The sequence below is a fragment of the Anarrhichthys ocellatus genome, unplaced genomic scaffold (genome assembly GCF_004355925.1).
Source record: "Anarrhichthys ocellatus isolate YVR2014 unplaced genomic scaffold, GSC_Weel_1.0 scaffold25, whole genome shotgun sequence".
Lineage (NCBI taxonomy): Eukaryota > Metazoa > Chordata > Actinopteri > Perciformes > Anarhichadidae > Anarrhichthys > Anarrhichthys ocellatus.
This window is the reverse complement of record NW_022280055.1, coordinates 586,521-606,150: the sequence shown is the minus strand read 5'-3', so window position 1 is coordinate 606,150 and position 19,630 is coordinate 586,521. Positions and strand designations below refer to the sequence as shown.

Genomic DNA, 19,630 nt, shown 5'->3' with positions numbered 1-19,630 from the left:
CTGCAATGGTTGGATACTGATGACATATTTATTTGAATGAAGTTTGGGGCTTTTGTTGACTTGCAAGCTTTACAGCAGGGCCACTTTAGGGGTTTTCTGGTTCAATGGTAAACATCCTCAAATGAGGTAACACCAACCTCCACAACACAGACTCACACACTTTGAAATCTACAACAACTGTAAGCGTCACAGCATGCAATGGCTTTGAATGTTGTGAGGAGTTCGAAATAAGTTAATCCCACAGAATCCTCCTTTAATTTCACTCGCAAACCGTGTGTAAACCTCCTAATATTGTTATTGTTTAGTGAACAGTGAATCGTGAACTGACTCCCTTGAGGGTAAACAGCCCAGTGAGACGACACCTTGGTTCTGTACAGTGACGAAATCTGGAAACGCACGGTGCCTTCCATCACTGAAGCAATGGAACAAATCATCACAGACAAGTACACAGAAAACAACGTTCATCACTTGCATGAGGAGACATAGACTCGGCCTTAGAGGCGCAGAATAAATAGGATATTATATGTAGTCGGGGACTTGTCTGCCTTGAGAGCGCTTCACTCGAACAGCATGTCTTCATCCGTCTCCTCCGTCAGCATGTTGGTGGGCTCTGCGATGGGACCCAGTTTAGCCAGGCGGGCGGCAATCTCTAATTCTGTCCTTTCCCTGAGCTGCTTCTTCTTCTCTTGGATTTTCTTCAACCTGTCAAGAGGAGAAATTTTCAGTGTTATAACAAAAATTGGTTAGAAAGAATAAGTTGTTTAAATTTTAAAAAAAAAAGGTAAAAAAAGATTTATTGGACTGCTATAAAAGGTTTTCACCTGTAGAACTCCTCTCGTTCTCTCTCATCCAGTTCTGTGATGATGTAGGTGAGGGTGCGCTCGATCCGGGGAATAATCACTGCAAAGTGGGATGAAGATGAGCTTTAACTGAACTGTCCTTAATTCTTTGAGAAAAAAGGCAACAGATGCATGTTAAGTGTGAATTTACCGTGCTCAATGGCGTTCACACGGCGGTTGGTAATCTTTATGGCTTCATCCAGAGTGACAAAAGATGTCTACAGACAGAAAGTGGGAAACGTGTCGGAAGATCTCAATCACACTAAAAGGTACATAAATTGCAGGTCCCTTTAAACAGTATAATAATGTGGCACTCTGAAAGGGTAACATACTATCATTATTATTGATGCATTTCATTTTTGTTGGTTGAGGTGATGGTCATTCTAATAACATTATGCTGTTTGTAAATTTAATCTTCATTCCACCAGTCCATTTCACCTGAGAAGTAATAAACTAAGCTGAATTAACAGCTTGGTTTATTAACAGCGCCCCCTACCTGTAAGGAGGCCAACTCTACCAGCAGCTCAACAGCTCTGGCATAGTTCCTCTTCAACCTGGAGAGCTGCTCTCCTCCTCTGGCCAGACCAGTCAGCTCGTAACCTGAAACACACTGGGAGGGTGAGAACGCTCTCATTTACTCGTCACAAAAACTAATTTTATCCAAACATGACTTACTGTCGCCGCCTTCTTGGTAGTGCTCAAAAACTGGAAGGGTGACACCTAAAAGAAAGAAAAACATGTAACGTGTATGTAAAATGAATCATATAAAAACTTGTTTTACCAACAGACAAGATTAAAAAGAGGATATGTTTGGACAAACCTGCCACATTGTCTTTCTTGGCACGGACTTTCACTTGGGCTTTGTTGACATTCTGGATAATAGTTGCGCTGTGGACAGAATTACAGATTTGAGTTACCTTAACTAAACGCCACATCACATGATAGTCCTGCGATTTTTTTACCTGAAGTCTCCAGCTGCAAATTTGGCTTCAGCCAAAGAGAAGGCCGCCTCTCTCATCACCTCTCCCATCTTAGTCTTTGTCTGGGGGAAAGAGATAAGAAGTCCTTGTTCAGAGAAACTATTAAGGGCACTTAAAGAAACGGATGCAAGGAGAACAAAGTCGGTTATCAATCACTCAACCTACTTCGATGATTTTGCGGAGGATCTGACGGAAGCGCATGCAGAGGGCATCAGACTTCTTTTTGAGCAGGTTGCGGCCGGTCTGCGCCCCTTTGAGCCGAGCCTTCATGATGGTCTGAACCCTGCAAGCCAAAACAAAAACACAAACATTTAGAATGCTGTATTTGAATCTCCCCAATTACACTGCAAGTATACAGGATTTAAATAGTACACAGGGGTTATGTACATGCTTTGACACGCATGGGTAAATAAAACACTGCCCTGTTATTTTAGCTGTCTGGCTATTTTTTGGTGTTTTATTTTATAACCCACTAGCATGCAGGATCCCTAGTCTGCATCAGTGGTCCTGATTAACCCCCTCAGACAAACAGGAACCTCTGCTGATCAGTAGGTCACACAATGTTATAGTCAAGACTTATACTGTCTGTGGGTCAGTAGATTCAGACACCATCTCAGACTGACAGCTCACACTGGGATGATGTTAGAAACATCACATGACACACACACACACTCTTCCTCTTTTAAACAGTAACCTGGCGCGAGTGAGATTCATTTAACTTCGCAGAAGATATGCAGAGTTCATCTCAGAGACTGTGACGCAACAAATCAGAATAATAATATCTGGCTATGAGGCTACAGTGGGTTAGCAACTAGCTAGCAAACAAGCTGCTTACATTCTGGAGGGGAATACGTCGAGCCGTTCTTTTCCAGACATCTTCTCGTCCTTTGGTCGATGATGGCGGACTTCTGTTGACTGACCTTTCCGAAAATAAACACTAAAACGTCAGCTTTTATTCTATTGTATTAAACTATACACATAACCCAGGAAAGTCGTTGTTTTTCGTGCAGGATTAGAAGCCTTGGTCGTGATCTTGTCCTACTGCTCTCTCTCTCTCTCTCTCTCTCTCTCTCTTTCCGTGGTGATCAGCTGGCCTCGGATCATATGACTGAACCGAGCGCGTTCTGCGCATGCGCGTGTTGATAAGCCCTGACGATCTTTTCCGGGTCGAGAAAATTAGCAACACCCATGAATGTGAGCTAGCGGGCCCGAATCGTTCATCTAAAAAAAAACGGAGGAAATATAATCGGACATTTAACACGTACAGTACAGAGCATTCACGTGTATCGTTGTGTAACCGTATGACACAGGTGAGGTTTTCTTTTATTAAGATGAGTTTTTACCGGGGTGTCGCGAGCACACTGAGCTGCTAGCTGGCTAGCTAACGGCTAGCCTCGACAGCAGTACATGTGCCGCATGTGAGTTGTGAACCGGGTTGTTAGCTGTGAAGCTAACGGGTGTTAAAGTAACTGTAACTTGAATTCTCGTGTTCTGGTATTTAACTCCGTGATTGTTACTAGTTACAGTCGCTGTTAATTGGCAGCGGTCATTTTAAAATGGGTTATGTTATTTGTGGTAATGTTAGCTAACTAAAGGGCTTCTCGTTGGTCTTTATTGCATCATCCCATTCATAGACGAAAAATGTGTAATATAAGTGCCCGTTCATACTGCTGCCAGTTCATTTAACACCGCTTCATCTCCGTGTAGTTATGTTGGGATTATTTCTCAGTCTTAATTCAGTGATAGTAGTGAAAAAAACACCCAGAAACCAAATTAATACTTTGCCATTTAAATGGCTTCGACTCTTCAGTACATATTCGTCTTTGTATTATTTTGTCTACGTTACCCAAGTGAAGTTATATCATTGAGAGTAAATGAGACTAAATGTTGAAAACACCATCAGCATAGAGCGATCAAGTTAAAGCATCCCTAAAATGACCATAAATATGAATCAACGCCTCTCTTAAACAATTTCCACAAAATATGTACTTTATAGCCTTCGTGGAGCTGTTTAGAGTGCATTATTAATGTTAGAAATGATTTAACCTAACCTTGATCTGCGTTGATGATGTAGCAGTGGATTCAAGACCTTTGACATCCAGTTAATGCCTTCAGGCTCCAGGTTTTTTGATGTGTTGTTGTTGATGCATTATTTGCTTTCTATGGCCTCAGTGGTTTCCAACCTTTTGTGCCTTGTTGTGGCCCCTTTAGAATATCTACCCCATCACAGGTAATGGCCCTCATCATTAAAATATATTTATAGTTGTGCTCAGTGATTCAGCATTGCTCCTATATGTCATTGGGTCCAACATCCTGTCAAAGCCGAAGCAGCAGGAGATATCCTGACTTTCAGTTTCTAGTTGAGGTCTGAAATTCCTTTAATTCAACATGATTGGAGTTTTTGTTCCTCCTGCCTGGTAAATACCCACATACTCAGTTTGTAACAGATGCTTTCTGTTAAAAAAAAATAAGAAACCTCCCTCTAATAAACTACTGTTTTTACAGGCTGAATTATATGTTTCAGGATATCTAAAATTGGTTATAATGTGCGGTCACAAACGTCGGCTTCAAATGTCTCTCCTTTTTGTTTCTGTTCTCTCAGCGATGCCGGGGCTCAGCTGTCGATTTTACCAGCACCGGTTCCCAGAGGTGGAGGATGTTGTGATGGTGAACGTGAGGTCCATTGCCGAGATGGGCGCATACGTCAGCCTCTTGGAATACAACAGCATCGAGGGCATGATCCTCCTGAGCGAGCTGTCGCGTCGACGTATTCGCTCCATCAACAAGCTCATCCGCATAGGCCGCAATGAGTGCGTGGTCGTCATCCGAGTAGACAAAGAGAAGGGTGAGTTCAGGGAGGGTATTGACTACTGTTTAGTGTTGGATATAGGCCCCCGTGTAGGGCTTGGCTGCCAGCGCCAAAAGTGTCAGGTAAATTGACCAATGATGGTAATGTACCTACCACAGCCGTAACTTCAATTTATATACTGACGAGAGAAACCGGAAGACGAGATGCCAACTGTTCCCTCTGTTCTGCAAAACTCTTCTTTACCTTCGACCACTAGAGTAGTACTTTTGTTGCAATTTGTTTTTTAACTGAGTCAGGCGTGGTGCTCACTCCAAAGAACACGCACCGGGGCTACGTTACATCACTTCCAGCAAACTTCACAGAGAACAATGAGGGCGAAACAACATCACCGATCTGTTTTTAACCGATTATTGTCTCGTCTAGCTCAGCTAAAAACAGCAGAACACCGTATTCGTCAGCACGTTGGCATGCCGTTCACTACCGAGCCGGTTTGTAACCGGTACTGACAGCGTTATCGTGTTTGTGTGGAGAGGCTAAGCCTAGCTCCCGGTGTATGTTTTCATGTATTGTGCATATTTATATTCTGTGTGGAATAAATACAAGCTGTGAAAACAAATCTCCTTCCGGGACAATAAGGATTATTTGTCTAAATGTTGTTTTGAGATGAATTAATCTTATCGACTGCAAAACAATATAAGTATATGATTTGTAATAATAGAGCAGCCCGAGAACAGCAGGCGACTTGTGAAGCCTAAACCATAAAGTTTTAGTGAAAGATGAGTAATGGATGAGTTAAATCAGTTAACCTTATCCACGCTGCTCTAAACTTCTCCTTCTGGACTCTATTCTGAGGTTTGTGCTGATTGGCGATCAGATTGTATATCAACGTTTGAAGGGATAATGGACTATTGTTATTTCCTACTCCAATGTGAAGGCGTTTGTAACTAACTTACTTTCAGAAATAAAAATATTCTCTGTCTAGAATATGCTGCCTGCTTCACGTCCGCCTGCTGAGGCCCGTTAATCAGCAGTGAATTTTAAATCCTTAAATACGAACCAGTTTGCGTCTCTTTTCCATGGATCTGATACCACGCATCTCCTTTCTCCATGTGGCTGCTCAACAAAACATGTGAAGCTTCTATTTAGGTTCAAATGAAGCTCCAAATGTCTGTCATTTTATTCCGTTACTCCCTTTTTTTTTTTATGCGTCGAGCAGGAGATTTTGTGATTTGTGACAGTCGCGAAAAGTTACCATGATGCATCTCTTCTCTGCTTTGTCTTTAGGATACATTGATTTATCAAAAAGAAGAGTTTCACCAGAGGAGGCCATCAAGTGTGAAGATAAATTCACCAAATCCAAAACTGTAAGTCAAAGTTAGCCTCAGGGTTGTACCTTTTTTTTTTTTTTAATTAATTACTGAGACGATTGCCAACATCATTTGTGTTCAGCTTTGTCAAAAAGTGAACTGTACATACATGACAACGTTAAAGACGACAGTAAAGTTTTTCTTTTCGTTGATCTCTGATGAACTTTCTGATGTTGTTCGCAGGTGTACAGCATCCTGCGACACGTTGCAGAGGTGCTGGAATACAGTAAGGACGAGCAGCTAGAGAGCTTGTACGAGCGCACCGCCTGGGTGTTCGATGAGAAATACAAGAGGCCAGGATACGGAGCGTACGATGTCTTCAAACAGGCTGTATCGTAAGTGGTTGTTCCAAGCACGTTGGTGTGAGGCTACTAGCCACTAAACATGTCGTGCCCGCATGCCAGCGATACTTAATCTGACGAGGTCAAATCAAATTGTGTTCATCTTGCCTGCACTAGAGATCCGGCCATTCTGGACGGGCTGGACTTAAATGAGGAGGAGAGGAATGTGCTCATTGATAACATCAACAGGCGACTCACTCCACAGGCTGTCAAAATCAGAGCAGGTAACAATATGAGGTTTTCACAGTACGATATCCTTCTCAGAAAAATAACAGTTTAACTATTATCATTATTATTATCATCATCATCAATAACAATAACCTTTTTAAAGTGACAAGAACAGCATTATAATAATAAAGGTGTCTTAAGGTGCATATTCGTGTCGCGTTTGGTGAGAACATGGCTTTATATACTGATTTTAAAAATGATAATTAACTGTACTGTAGCATGTTAAGCTGTGAGATTTTTAACAATTTACATATACTGAAGGAGCACAAAAGCCCAGATAGAGTCCTCCTGTCTGTACTTTGAACTCTCACACACTCATGTCACTTTTTTATATCATAGATAAGCAAATGTACTCCGTATGATAGCAGTCCATTTTTGTACCGTTGCATACTGCGATACCGATATGCCGCTACAGCCACCCGGGCAACAATACGCTCTCATATACTGAAGTTTGTTCCAGCTGTATCATGATGCTCAGTTCCACTTAGAAAAGGAAGTAACATGGTGAATGTGTGACCTAGAACCACACCGTGTGTTCATCTTTATTGTTCTCCCGCCTGCAGACATTGAAGTGGCGTGTTACGGCTATGAGGGCATCGATGCCGTGAAGGCAGCTCTGAGGGCCGGGCTTGGCTGCTCCACAGAGACCATGCCCATCAAGGTATTGTCACCGCTTCAACCGCTCTCAGCTCAACATATTTGTACACTGCTGAATGGTGAAACTTTGACTGTGCAAATGCCATGTGGCGCAGCGTTAATTAGACTAACATGATCTTCTTCTTCTTCTTCTTGGCAGATCAACCTGATCGCTCCCCCTCGCTACGTGATGACAACGACCACTCTGGAGCGCACAGAGGGCCTGTCTGTCCTCAACCAGGCCATGGCTGCTATCAAGGAGAAGATTGAGGAGAAGAGAGGCGTCTTTAACATCCAGATGGAGGTGAGTGACTTCACTTACTCTGTGCCAAAGCCATCCCGTGTCCTTTGTGTATTTCTTTTGTTATAATCGGTTTAACGTTTTCTAAAATGTTAATAAAGTTTGTAGTTGGGCTCGGGTGTCCAGTGAGCAATGCTTGTCCTGTACTCAAGTAACGTACTTGGGTACTCATTTGAGGTATTTGTATTTTACTCGTGTATTCATTTTATGCTATTTTATACTTCGACTCCACTACATCTCAGAGGCAAATATATTACTAATTACTTTACAGAAAACAGTTTTTTATACCTTTCTTGTCCAATGAAAAATGTCTTCAAATTTGATGATTTTGTATTTTTAAACTTTTGGTAATTTAATAACTGAGTATTAGTACTGCTGTTTCAAAATAATATTTCTGAATATAAAATTAATTTCTTTCACGCAATATTAGAACTTCATTCTCATGTTGTTTCCTTTTACTTGTAAAATTATCAAATGTTGGCTTTTTCTCATAAATTACAACTTTATTACTTTTCCTCGGAATGTTACTTTACCTCTCAATCTCAGATTCAAATCATCCCCCCCCCCCCATCAAGAGTAGCCAAACACTACCACAAAAATTCAACAACTACTTTTTCTTATTGTTTTTCAGCCCAAGGTGGTGACGGACACGGATGAGACGGAGCTCGCCCGGCAGCTGGAGAGGCTAGAGCGAGAGAACGCAGAGGTGGACGGAGACGACGACGCAGAGGAGATGGAGGTCAAGGCGGAGGACTAGAGGCCATCGTGGCATGAAGGCTGTTGGTGAACAAAACTTCAAAGGGGAAATGTGGACAGACCTGGCCACAGTCACAACAGATGTTAACTTTCACATTGCAAACATTAACTGGCGTTAATAGTTCATTGGCAAACGTCCCGGTTTGTTATTTCGGAAGATGGTAACACAAAAAGCTGTCTTCCTATGCAGATATTGAAGGAAAGTTAAATTACAAATTAAACAACAATATAGTTTCTTTTTTTTTAATGACATCGATTTGAATAAATAACAAAAGCTGTTTCCGAGCAGTGGCCTTTACTTCGCTCTTGCTTAAGAGCCCAGTGTCTTCAGTATCCATGGCTCTTCATCTCTGGATGTGATTGATTTAAAGGCTCGTCAGTATCAACACCGGTCAATCGTGACATTATGTGCTTTTTTTTCTTCCAGTTAGAGGGTTTTTACTGGCAAGACCTGCTCTTGTTTAGCTCACATGGCATCAATAAAGTTCTGGAAGTTTTGATCTTAATGCGTCTTTGTCAGCTGCTGTGAGACGATTGAATGAATTGGCACCCGGCCTTACTTTTAGTTTAAGGATTGTGTTCCTTTTGTAATTAACATGCATTTCAGCACTAACCAATAAGGTGATTGTGACTGGCTATCCCTCTCGAAGTCTTTGTTGGGTAAATTTAAAGGACAAACCAAAGAATATAATTAAACTAATGTTTTCTGTTATGCAACAAACATGTAAAAGTTGACAGGAAGCAGGCTGAAATTTGAAGTTGAGAGAACCTAAAATGTTAATATATACGAAGTCAAGTGAATAAAGCCTACTTTTAGCATGTCGAAAAAAGTCATAGTATAAAAAGTAATAGTATTAAAATATATAAAATGGTATGTCCCATCATCCCACCAAGACTAACAAACTCAAACTACAGAGCAGTGATTTGTGAAATAAACTCATGTGGGTAGTGAGACGGTTACACAAAGTTATAAAAAATCAATTTTATTCAAATGTTCACAATACAAAAACAAATGGAGAGCATCTTCACATCATTTTTCCCCGTTCTTAAGTCATTTTTCAATAGTGGTGTGTGTGTGTGCTTTTACAGCTGCAGGGGTGTCTCCATCCAATATATATTCTGTGGGTCTCGTCAGTGGACGCATGTCAAATGATAACTAGGAGCTTTTTGAAGCGGTCTACTTAACAAATCAATCAGGAATGTGATGAGAGGGAAATGAAGCGGATTAAATCTGAATCAATGAACTCTTCAATTGGAGTTGTGTCCAAAACCCTAAATAAATAATCTTGTAAAAAAGATCACATCCTTGTAGTTATGCAAACTCTAAAGTCTCATTTAAAAAGAAAAAAAACACACCGTAGAGACCGATTGCTCGTAACAATCCTACAGATGACTCTTCCCAAAAAGTGTGTTGACATGGATACAAATAAAATGTTAGGACCAAGACACCTCAACTGGCAACGCAACAATGGTCCTGGGCCACAGTCGGCAGTTTTGTTGAGAATTATCCATCAGTCAAATAATTACGTACTGTATTTACACGAAAGCACACCGACACAGTCAGCACCTGCAAACAGAGAGCGGGGGGGAAATAAACCTGAACAACTGGTGCAGATGTGAGAATGAGCAGAATCTGCAGTTACAGTTGGTGCTAGTATGGACACGTCGCTTTTTGGGGGGGGGGGGGGTGAGACGAATTGCGCTACACTATTTTACACAATGTATGAAAAGAAAACTGTTGATCTTCATTCAGTGGTTTCGCTTATTTCGCCAGACCGATCTTCTTCGCTTCGGTTTCATAGATGAGCAACCTCCACATCTTCACTATGAAGACTTCAGCTTCTTCATCAAGAACCTGAAGAGGACAAGAGGAAACACATGAAGAAGAAGACAGGAGGGGACCTTTGTTACAGCGCTCTTTCCCTCATTCAGTCATCTCTTCACTTTCTAATTAAAGCACCAAAATGCCCAAAAATAAAAACAAGTAATACAATAGTAAATATCACGATAATGGATTTTTAATTTTGAAAGATTGATTTAAGACATTTAATGCTAATTTAAGGCCTTTTTTTTAGTATGAATGAATTCAATGCCAAATATGTTTTTTAAGGATCAGTGGTAACTGTGTGTGTGTGTGAGAGAGAGAGAGAGAGAGGCTTAATCATCCGTTACATTACTCACCATGGCAACATCATCCAGGATACTCTGTGGCATGCTGTGAGCCATCACCTGGGAAAAACAAAACATCAGGATCGTATCACGCTTCACTTCCTCTCAAAGTGTGAATAACGTCACCGGCACACAGACATCACATGATCAATACCTTGGAGCAGACGAAGTCCACCAACGTGGCCTCTTCCTCTCCGATGTACTCAATGATCTTCTTATTGATCCAGGGCCGAACGCGCCGCTCCATTAACGTCTAAACGGGCCAAGAGATGAAGGTGTTAACGTCTAGTTAAAACACAAAGTTCAATGAAATACTCCATATGTTTCTTCTCTCCTCACCGTGTCGACCATAGACCAGTCCAGCGGGTATAAGAACAGCTCGGGCTTTGCTGTGGGGATTTTCTCTATCAGGGTCTTGATGTGTTTACGTTTCTCCTCCGTGTCGTCCCCCTTTATACTGGAGAGCCCGGCCCCGTCCACCCCGAGGCTCTTGTCGTCGTCGTAGTCCAGGGGCACCAGCTTCCGCTTGCGAGGCTGCTCGTCGGTCTCTTCGTCGTCGAACTTGTCGAAGACGCTGTCCACGGGCAACTTCTTCCTCTTGCCCACGCTGGGTTGACTGGGGCTTCCTGAGGCACCTGGAGAGCACGAGGAGCTTCATGAATACAGTTTACTGCGACTAAAATTTGCAGCGACTTATGTGTGGAATGAGAACACAACTGTGGTGTGAGGTTGTGAAAATGATGGATAAGGATGTTTGCAAGCTGTGCATTCTGGTCTGAATCTAGAGGATTTCTAAATTTTATGTTGTTGAACATTGTAACAAAATCTAGCTATTTTTCTTTGACCTACACAATACAGTTAATACATTTATAAACACAATTGCTACGTGTGTTTTCTATTGCCTAACTTTAGCTCTCTCTGTGAGCGCTCCATGTCACAGTGAGGACACACTTCTTTTAGACTTACCCAGTTTGAGACTGAGGCCAATCTTTGGCCGGTTTTCCTCCTGTGGCAGGGCCTCGGGGGGGGAGTTCTCGTGGGGGATGATGATGCCGCAGGGCGACTCGTCCCCGGGTGTGTTGGGGGACGCGTCGCCGCTGGCCGACGACACCGATGGCGCTGCTGTGATTGGCCGCATTGTGGGCTTCAAGCAGGGTTTTGTGTCTGGGTTGTCTTCATCGTTGTCATAATCGTCTTCTTGCCCCTCCTCGATCTCGTTGTCCGAGTGGGCGGGCCGTGGTCGAGGTTCTGGTCTTTCCGGTTCCTGTCTCCGGTCTCGGTGGTCTTTTGAACCCCTGTGGCGTTCCCGTTCCTCCTCGATCTCCGGCTCTTGGACGATAGGAGGTTGTCTCAGACGCTCCTCCTCTTCCTCCTTCATCTGGACCAATAAGAGGCAGATAGGCAGAAGATTAACACCCAATCGGTGTTTTAGAGAAAAGAAGGTCAACATGCAACGAAAGCTGGACACCCCAGATGTGCAGAGAGACTCCGATGATAAAGTGACCTTCACAAAGACAACAGACAGCATGCGGACTCACTACAGATTTACAGACAAACACACACACACACACACACACACACACACACACACACACACACATCATTATTAAGGACAAGCATACCCTGCGTAGCTCTGCGTCTGGGTTTGGATGTCCCTCGTCTAACAGCCTCTGTCTGATCTCCTCCAGCTCCTCCTTCTCCCGCTTCCTGTCACGCTCGTCTGCCTCCATCTCCTTCTCTCGGTCTCTGAGACGCTTCTGCAGCGCACTGCCCCTAGGGGTCACATCCGGAATAACAGTCTTCAGAACAACAGCCATAGCTGCAGTATTGCATCTGCAACTACAAGTCAGTTTGCATGTTGCTCACCTGTAGTACTTGGGGTCATCTCGGTCATCATCGTAGTCTTCAAGAAACTCTTTCAACCGTTTGCCCTCTTTCACCTAAAGGAACACAGGACCGCACTATTTCTCAAGGAGAATACATATTTCTCCTCACAACTTCTATTAGATATTATTTATCTTGTAACCTGAAATCATATCAACACAAAAAACAAATGAAAGGGTCCATCTTGGCAACACAAAGACATATATATATATTTTTTAAATGCCATCTAGCAGACAAGACACTAATAACCTATAGAATCATGACAGCCACGACAAAGTAGTCGTAACTTAATGTTGTAACTTTATTCTGAAATGGAATTAACAGTGATTAATGAGATTTGCGAGGTTTAAAAGGTAAACAGGTAACATTCTGGCGTAAATTACATTCAAAGTAAACTCGGACGCCTCTCTGAACCTCCACTGCTCGTTCAACGTGCTCTCACCATTTCCCGTCTGCGCTCATCTTCCCGCTCGGCCTCTTTGGTGTAATCCCGGGCCTTCTTCCTCTCCCGTAGCTCCCAGTTTTTTAGACGCTGTCATCACAACAGTATCAGGTAAGCCACGACCATGTTCAGTCACATCAAGCAAAAAGAGCAATTCACACTTTGTTCTTTGAATGTATTTGCCCCCGTGATAAAGAGACCTTTAAAAAAGGTGATGCCTAAATATTTCAGGGTTGTCTCATTTGGACATAATAAATAAGCATTTAATATACATTTAAATTTATTATCTTGGGTATACATGGACATTTAGAAACTTAGGATCTAGGAGCAGTGATTTCTGACCCAGGTCAACCTTCCCTACCTCCTGATAGGCTGCTTCCTTGTCTCGGAGTTTCCTTTCCAGCTTCCTGCGTTCGTACGCTTCCTCTTCATCTTCTTGGTCTCGTTTCTTGTCTCTGTCTCGGTCTCGACTGACCTCCCTTCAAAAACAGAAAAAAGGTTAATAAGAACATATTTAACTCGAATCTTGAATCGGAACCAATACACATAAGTGTTGAGTTTAAGTTAGAGAAGAGACGGGAAGATGTCAATCAAGCATGGTCTCTATACATGGTCCTGAGAAGAGGTTAAATCCATCGGTGTGAAAACACCTGTGTGACTGTGTAGCGTCTAAGAGCAGCTGTGCAAAGGTTTTACTGAACCCACAAGTGCTGAGCTTCTGGCTTGCCGTAAAATTGGTATTGTACAGATGTAATTAACAATGGTTGGTGACTATTTATTGTTTTCTGTTAATCAGCTGATCTTCCAGTCTTTTTCACCTGGATCGGCTGCGTTCGGGGCTCCTGTCCCGGCTTCGGTCCGGCTCCCTGTCCCGGCTTCGGTCCGGCTCCCTGTCCCGGCTTCGGTCCGGCTCCCTGTCCCAGTCTCTTTCTCTGGGCCTGCGGTCGCGATCTTTGTCTTTGTCTTTGTCTTTGTCTCTTTCCCGCTCCCTTTCCTTCTCTCGCTCCTTCTCCCTCTCGCGGTCCCGCCGCTCCCTCTCCCGCTCTCGCTCTTTTTCCCGATCCCTCCGGTCCCGCTCAAACTCCAGCCGCTCCTTCTCCCGCTTGTCCTTCTCTTCTTCTAGTTTCTGCAGAGCAAAACACATACAGGTTCACCCGATGCCACACAAGATCCGGTGAGTCTTTGCTCTCAATTTCCCTACTGTGCACAAATCAAGTGGTTTCCAGATTTTGAAAGGCTTCATACAGGAACATGCCCTATACTACAAATCAGTGCAAAGCGTGTAAGAGAATCTGAACGGATCAAAGGCTCTGCTGCTTCAAACTACCGTTTATCAAGAATTTAACTGGAAACCACTTCAACGGTCAAAACGATCAGTGGGACGCGTTCATAACGAGAAAAAGCAGCAGCAAAAGACGATGCTTTTTCTCTCCTTAGGAGTCGTCCTCTCAGAACAAGGGAAACAAAAACAGAAAACAGGCGCCGGTCGTTCGGTGAACTAGTTGTTTGTGACTTACAGGTGTTGAACTATGGATTCGGCCGTTCGCTGCCCCTACAAGCCTTTTAAGTTAGGCCTGGGAGGAAAGCAGGTCACACGGTATACAAGGGAAAAACATTATGGGATTCTGTCTTGCTCAAGCATCATCATCAGAACTAACAGCCTTTACTTCAAGAAAAGGGTAACATGGTAATCAAGAAATGAACAGCAGTTATTTCTGTACAGATAAATGAATATTGTAGAAGCGGTCTTACCCCTGCAGAAGTCTTCAGCAGCTCCTCACAACTCACTTCAAACAAACACAGACATACACGCATCCCAAATCTGCCTTTCTGGGCATTACACACAAGGCTTTGAGGGTAATTTGTGTATAAAAGTAAAAGAAATCTAATGCAGAATGAGAGTATTTAATACAAAAGAAACAAAATGCTAAGCTTGGAGGATTTCCATTACTTTTAGGGCACTAATTCCACAGTTCTACAAAGTAAAGTACGGACAGTGCAACAGTAAGAATGAACTCAAATTGCTTGACTGCATCACAGTCGTACACAGCCAGTCAGCTGGTCTTCTGCAAGAAACACAGACTCATCTAGAAGCCTCGGGTGTAATGCATCTCAAGAGAAGGAATTGTACGACACGAGAAAGAAGATGGGAGACCGTAGCAATCTATTCAGAACTTTATTATCAAGTATTGTTACTTATGTGCCTCGACTCAAGCACAAAGCATGTCAGATGTTTTACTTACCTCTGTCGAGTGTTTACCGGGGCTGGCTTAATAAATGGAGTCTAGCAGACAGTGCAATCTTATTCTTTGTTGTCTGTCGTGGTTTTAAAGCAGCTGTTTTTGCAGAATGTATTGTAATTCTTAAAAGCGATAAATTGGAAAAGGAAAAAAGAAAAAGACATTTTTATGTTTTTGGTTTAATCTTCTAAACCTGGTTGCAGGAGTGTTTTTTTTGGGGGGTAAAATGTCAGCTTTTTTTCTTAGATAACAGAAAGCATGGACTGTTTACAGTACATCCTGTACAGTTATCAAATATCAACATGAACTCACTGATCTATCTTAAAAGAAGAAGGAAAAATAAGGCAGAGTGAGTCAGACGAAGAGCAAGAGATGGGGGAGAGAAGTCACGCACACATTCAGAGAGCACATACCTCGTCAGTCTTCAGATCAGTGTGCTGCTGTGGAGAGGGCGCCCCCCCCACACTAGCATAATAAAAGCTACAGCCAAAGTCACTGCAGTGGTTATTGACACGAGTCCTTGTGCTTCAACATGAACACCATTAAGACAAACCATGGTTTACAGAGGACTCGCACAGGTTCACCGACTCAAGCTTCCGGGGCACCACCGGTGATGTGACAAAAAGGTGCGGGGGGAACTTTTTGTATCGTCAAATGTTTGGCTGAATACAGATCGTCGTGAGGCCTGACCGACACACAGACAAGTGCAGTTCAGTTGCCCCTATGCAAGTCCTCAAGAGGGGGGACGCCCAATATAAGTATATAGTAAATAAAGGCTGATACTTACATCCTATCCTCGCAACTTTTTCCAAAGCTCTGAGATTCATCTTGCTTTAGTCACCATATGATCACTATCATAATGGTGGGGTTTAATGAATAGATTAGCTTTTTAAGTAACTTTACATCGTCTCCATGCATTTTTGTGTGATGAATGAAGAATGGATCTAGAATAGTCACACCGATAGTTTCACTACGCTGGTCACAGGTGTCAAATCTGCCTACTTGTGCTGTCTGAACATTTAACATGAAACATTTCATATAATATGGGGCAAATTAAGGTGTTTGGTGGTGGAAATTTTAATGCCAATTTGTAGCGTAGTATGCATGTTACTGAGATCAAAAAAAAAGCTTTGTAAATGTGTCGACTAAATGTGCAAGCTGTAGGAGTGAACTATGTGAGCAGCTGCTGTCCAAAACCTGTAATGTCAACTACAAGATCAAAGGAGCCACTTTACCTTGTGGGTGTCTCGAAATTTACTAATTTCTCTGGAGATCAGGTCTCTCTTGTCGTCCTCCATATCAATAGTGTTAATGTCGTCCTAAAGAAGAGAAAAGATAAAAAATACATTAATACTTTTACATTTTTAAGTTCCAAAAGAAGAAGAGTACAAGTCAGACAAACGTTGGTATACCTCTTCTTTTTTCTCCCGTTTCCTCTTCCGTCTCTGGGAGTCCTCGTCCTGTGAAGGCGCGTTGAGTTCTGCAGCATATTCCCTCATCAGCCCATCGATGGCACCTTTAATAATCTGATCCTTCTTTTTTGTCTCCTCGTCTAGAACCTCATCATCATCATCATCTCCATCTTCAGGCTTCTTATTCTGCCGGTACAATAAAAAAATAAATAAAACATCCCAGATCAGTTTTAACCATTAATTAATTGGAATCTCATAACAAGAACAGAATTATACCCCATTCGCAGTATTTTTCTTGGCCTTCCACTCATCCAGCTGAGCTTTAGTCTTGGCATCCACCTTCACCAACAGGCTTTTTTCTCCAATCACCAGGTCATGAAGCAGCCGCAGTGCTCGCAACGTGGACTCTGGCTCCTTGTACTCACAAAACCCAAAGGCTGCAACAGACATTGAAATAGACATGACAACAAATTCATCTATGGTCATGAATGGTTTGATGGGATGACAAATACAAAATATTGTTTCATTTCTGGTTGGATTGAGGTGAAATCATTTAGTGAATTTACGGATCACCCAAATTAGCCATAGATTAAAGTACACCTTGATGTAATGAGACTTGTATGTATTGGGAATTACCTTGAAGCTTGCCAGAGGCTCCTTGGACTCTTTTCCAGCTCAGAACAATTCCACATTTCTATAACATAAGCACAGCGGGATGAAGAGTTCACAACTCAGGTATAATTAAAAAGAAAAAGCCACAGCACATGATCCAGTTTCAGCAGGTTGCCCACACACAATGACTTATTTTTTATTTGACATACATATTTCATAACTGTGTGACCCGAGTACATGACATATTTGTAAATCCATTCCCGTTTCTTACCGCGAGCAGCTGTCTGATCAGCATGTCTGAAGCTTTCTCCGAGATGTTCCCCACAAACACTGTGGTAGTGGGGCCGCTGTTCTCGTTGTTCTCTTTGACTCTCAGTATTTCCTTTCTGTGGATCGGAGGCTTACTGATCACTTGCACAGAAGGCATCATTACTGATGTGGGGGTCATGATGCCGACGTGAAGCGGGATCATTTGAGTTCCTACGACAGACAAAGTAAATGAACATCAAGTTCAATCTCAGAGGCTGAAGGCTGCTAGTGTCCCTTCTAAAACTAGTACACTGCAGTAGACAAAGTGAAAGAGGCTACACATGTAGGGTGGCACACGTGGTTGCTTACCTGAGGGGAAGCCAGCAAACTGAGGGGGCATCCCAGGAGGAGGCAACAGCGCCCGGTTCATGTGAGGGGGGAAGGACATTCTGGGTGTGATTCGGACCAACCTGAAGGAACAGCGATGCCTATTAGCAGTCTACATATGTACACGATGTGTTAAAACTCACACTTGAATGAAGTCATCCAAACAATGTAAAGCCGAGATTAAAAACACGGTTCAAACATAACACGCGTGTTTTCTTCTTTTCGTTGGAGAAACCACTGAGATGTGTCGGTAACATTAGATGAGCATACAAACATCGATTTAGGACTTTTGATATCCAACTGTAGCACTACTTGAAGTAAGCTTTGCTCAGTAGAGCAACTTAACGTTCGCTAACTTAATATCATTAAACACCAACGTTTGTTTATTATGACTTGTTTTAAGCGCAACATGTTGCGTTTTTACTAAATAACTCAACCTTTATTTAAAGTTACCAAAACAAACAACAGTTAAACTGAAACTAGCATCAAGCACGCTACCGTACCCGGCACCACTAAGCTAAGCTAACATTAGGCAGAGCTGGTGTTACCTAACAAGTAAAACTCACTTTAGCGGGCTCAATATGTGTTCGGAATAAAATTGAACATGTCCATATATACATACCCAAAATTAGGTGGCGTAGGAAGGGATAAAAACAGCTTTCACAAGGTTATTAATTATGAAAATCTCTGTAACGTCCCGAATGTTGGATTAGCACGCTAGCTAGTCACGGGCCCTCAAAAACATTGACGCAAGCGCACTACGTACCAGACTGCAAGTGCACTTGTTTTGTACATCGGGACGTGGCAGCTGGACGGGGCTAGAAAATATTAGTATTACTGTGCATTATTAATTATAGTATTGTTATCGTTGTTGTTGTCATTATTGTTAGTAAGAATAATAGTGATGATAATAATAATAACAATATCTTAATATTGTAGTATGCTATTAATAAAACCAATTATTAAAATCCTAATAAAGGATTATTTTATTTTATTATAAAATAATACAATTGTAATACAATTGTATTATATTATTTTATTATTTCAAGCTTTCCGTTTCACTTTTCAACTTTAAAGACATTTTTAGGATCAGGTGAGGCATCAGGAGTTCCTAAATACCAAGTGTGTCATCTGAGTACAAGGATGCATATTACTTATTACTTATTGATCATAGGCCTGAGGCCTTCATTGACATAGTTTACCTTTAAAAATAGAATTTCACCTTCTTTATTAGCCTTGCTCGACGCTTTATAACATATAAAATATATTTTAATTAACGCAGGGATCATCACATCATCAGACCAGGTAGCGCTATTATGTATTTATGTGTATATTATCACTCCAAAGAACGTTAAAGCGGTTGGTTACTATGGTGTTTGTGTTGTCGGTATAGCTCGTGACAGCAGCTGGGCCGCGATGGGCTGCGTCTGACAAGCCGTGACGTCACTTTAGGCGGGTTTTTTTTTTCGTGGAAAGTGCTAGAAGAAACGAAGCACACCCTCTTGGTTTAAAATATTCCTCCATCAGATTGAAAAGACCCTCACTCTTTGCAATGAAATAAACGATGTACTCGTGATTTTCATTGAACATATGTATTAGGTTGGTGCAGGTATTTTTTGCCTTGATAGTATGTGGCGAAAGCGATAAAGACTAGTCGTCACTAAAATGTTGGTCTATACAGTATCCATCTAGTTCTGTCATTTTGGCATAAACCGCCACAAGGTGGCAGTAATGTTGCGCTAGGCACAGGAACTGACTTTCTTAGTTATATTGCAGTATTTTCAAAGATACAAGGCGTACCTTACATTACATTGTGTTTCAAGATTATACAATTTTCAGATTAAATCAATAATATCCACTCGCTCTGTATACATTCATGTCAATAGCTCCTTTGAATTATCATAATCAAACAGTCGGTTTTGTCTGTCTTCTACCCATAGAGTAGTTCTAGTGGTAGATGGTGCACCGCGGAGGGATA

At 42.1% G+C, this 19,630-nt stretch overlaps 3 protein-coding genes across 3 annotated transcripts; 1 reads left to right on the top strand and 2 right to left on the bottom strand.

Moving 5' to 3' along the window:
• Nucleotides 1-9: 9 nt before the first annotated feature.
• atp6v1d (ATPase H+ transporting V1 subunit D) lies at nucleotides 10-2,883 on the bottom strand. The gene is made up of 9 exons (XM_031861632.1): nucleotides 2,655-2,883; nucleotides 1,985-2,102; nucleotides 1,802-1,881; nucleotides 1,660-1,727; nucleotides 1,515-1,559; nucleotides 1,336-1,439; nucleotides 991-1,057; nucleotides 822-900; nucleotides 10-702 (listed from the first exon to the last, which is right to left on the bottom strand). The coding sequence occupies exons 1-9, from the start codon at nucleotides 2,693-2,695 to the stop codon at nucleotides 558-560; spliced, it is 747 nt and encodes a 248-aa protein (XP_031717492.1). The 5' UTR covers nucleotides 2,696-2,883; the 3' UTR covers nucleotides 10-557.
• An 89-nt stretch (nucleotides 2,884-2,972) lies between these two features.
• Nucleotides 2,973-8,763, top strand: eif2s1b (eukaryotic translation initiation factor 2, subunit 1 alpha b). The gene is made up of 8 exons (XM_031861645.1): nucleotides 2,973-3,129; nucleotides 4,422-4,664; nucleotides 5,913-5,992; nucleotides 6,179-6,330; nucleotides 6,454-6,560; nucleotides 7,128-7,225; nucleotides 7,361-7,504; nucleotides 8,133-8,763. The coding sequence occupies exons 2-8, from the start codon at nucleotides 4,424-4,426 to the stop codon at nucleotides 8,256-8,258; spliced, it is 948 nt and encodes a 315-aa protein (XP_031717505.1). The 5' UTR covers nucleotides 2,973-3,129; nucleotides 4,422-4,423; the 3' UTR covers nucleotides 8,259-8,763.
• Nucleotides 8,764-9,224: 461 nt separating this feature from the next.
• Nucleotides 9,225-18,409, bottom strand: rbm25b (RNA binding motif protein 25b). The gene is made up of 17 exons (XM_031861643.1): nucleotides 18,275-18,409; nucleotides 17,635-17,735; nucleotides 17,288-17,496; nucleotides 17,041-17,098; nucleotides 16,681-16,841; nucleotides 16,405-16,590; nucleotides 16,228-16,311; nucleotides 13,571-13,878; nucleotides 13,114-13,231; nucleotides 12,753-12,842; nucleotides 12,293-12,366; nucleotides 12,049-12,199; nucleotides 11,393-11,804; nucleotides 10,766-11,061; nucleotides 10,581-10,679; nucleotides 10,439-10,486; nucleotides 9,225-10,112 (listed from the first exon to the last, which is right to left on the bottom strand). The coding sequence occupies exons 2-17, from the start codon at nucleotides 17,711-17,713 to the stop codon at nucleotides 10,020-10,022; spliced, it is 2,466 nt and encodes an 821-aa protein (XP_031717503.1). The 5' UTR covers nucleotides 17,714-17,735; nucleotides 18,275-18,409; the 3' UTR covers nucleotides 9,225-10,019.
• Between the last annotated feature and the right edge of the window lie 1,221 nt (nucleotides 18,410-19,630).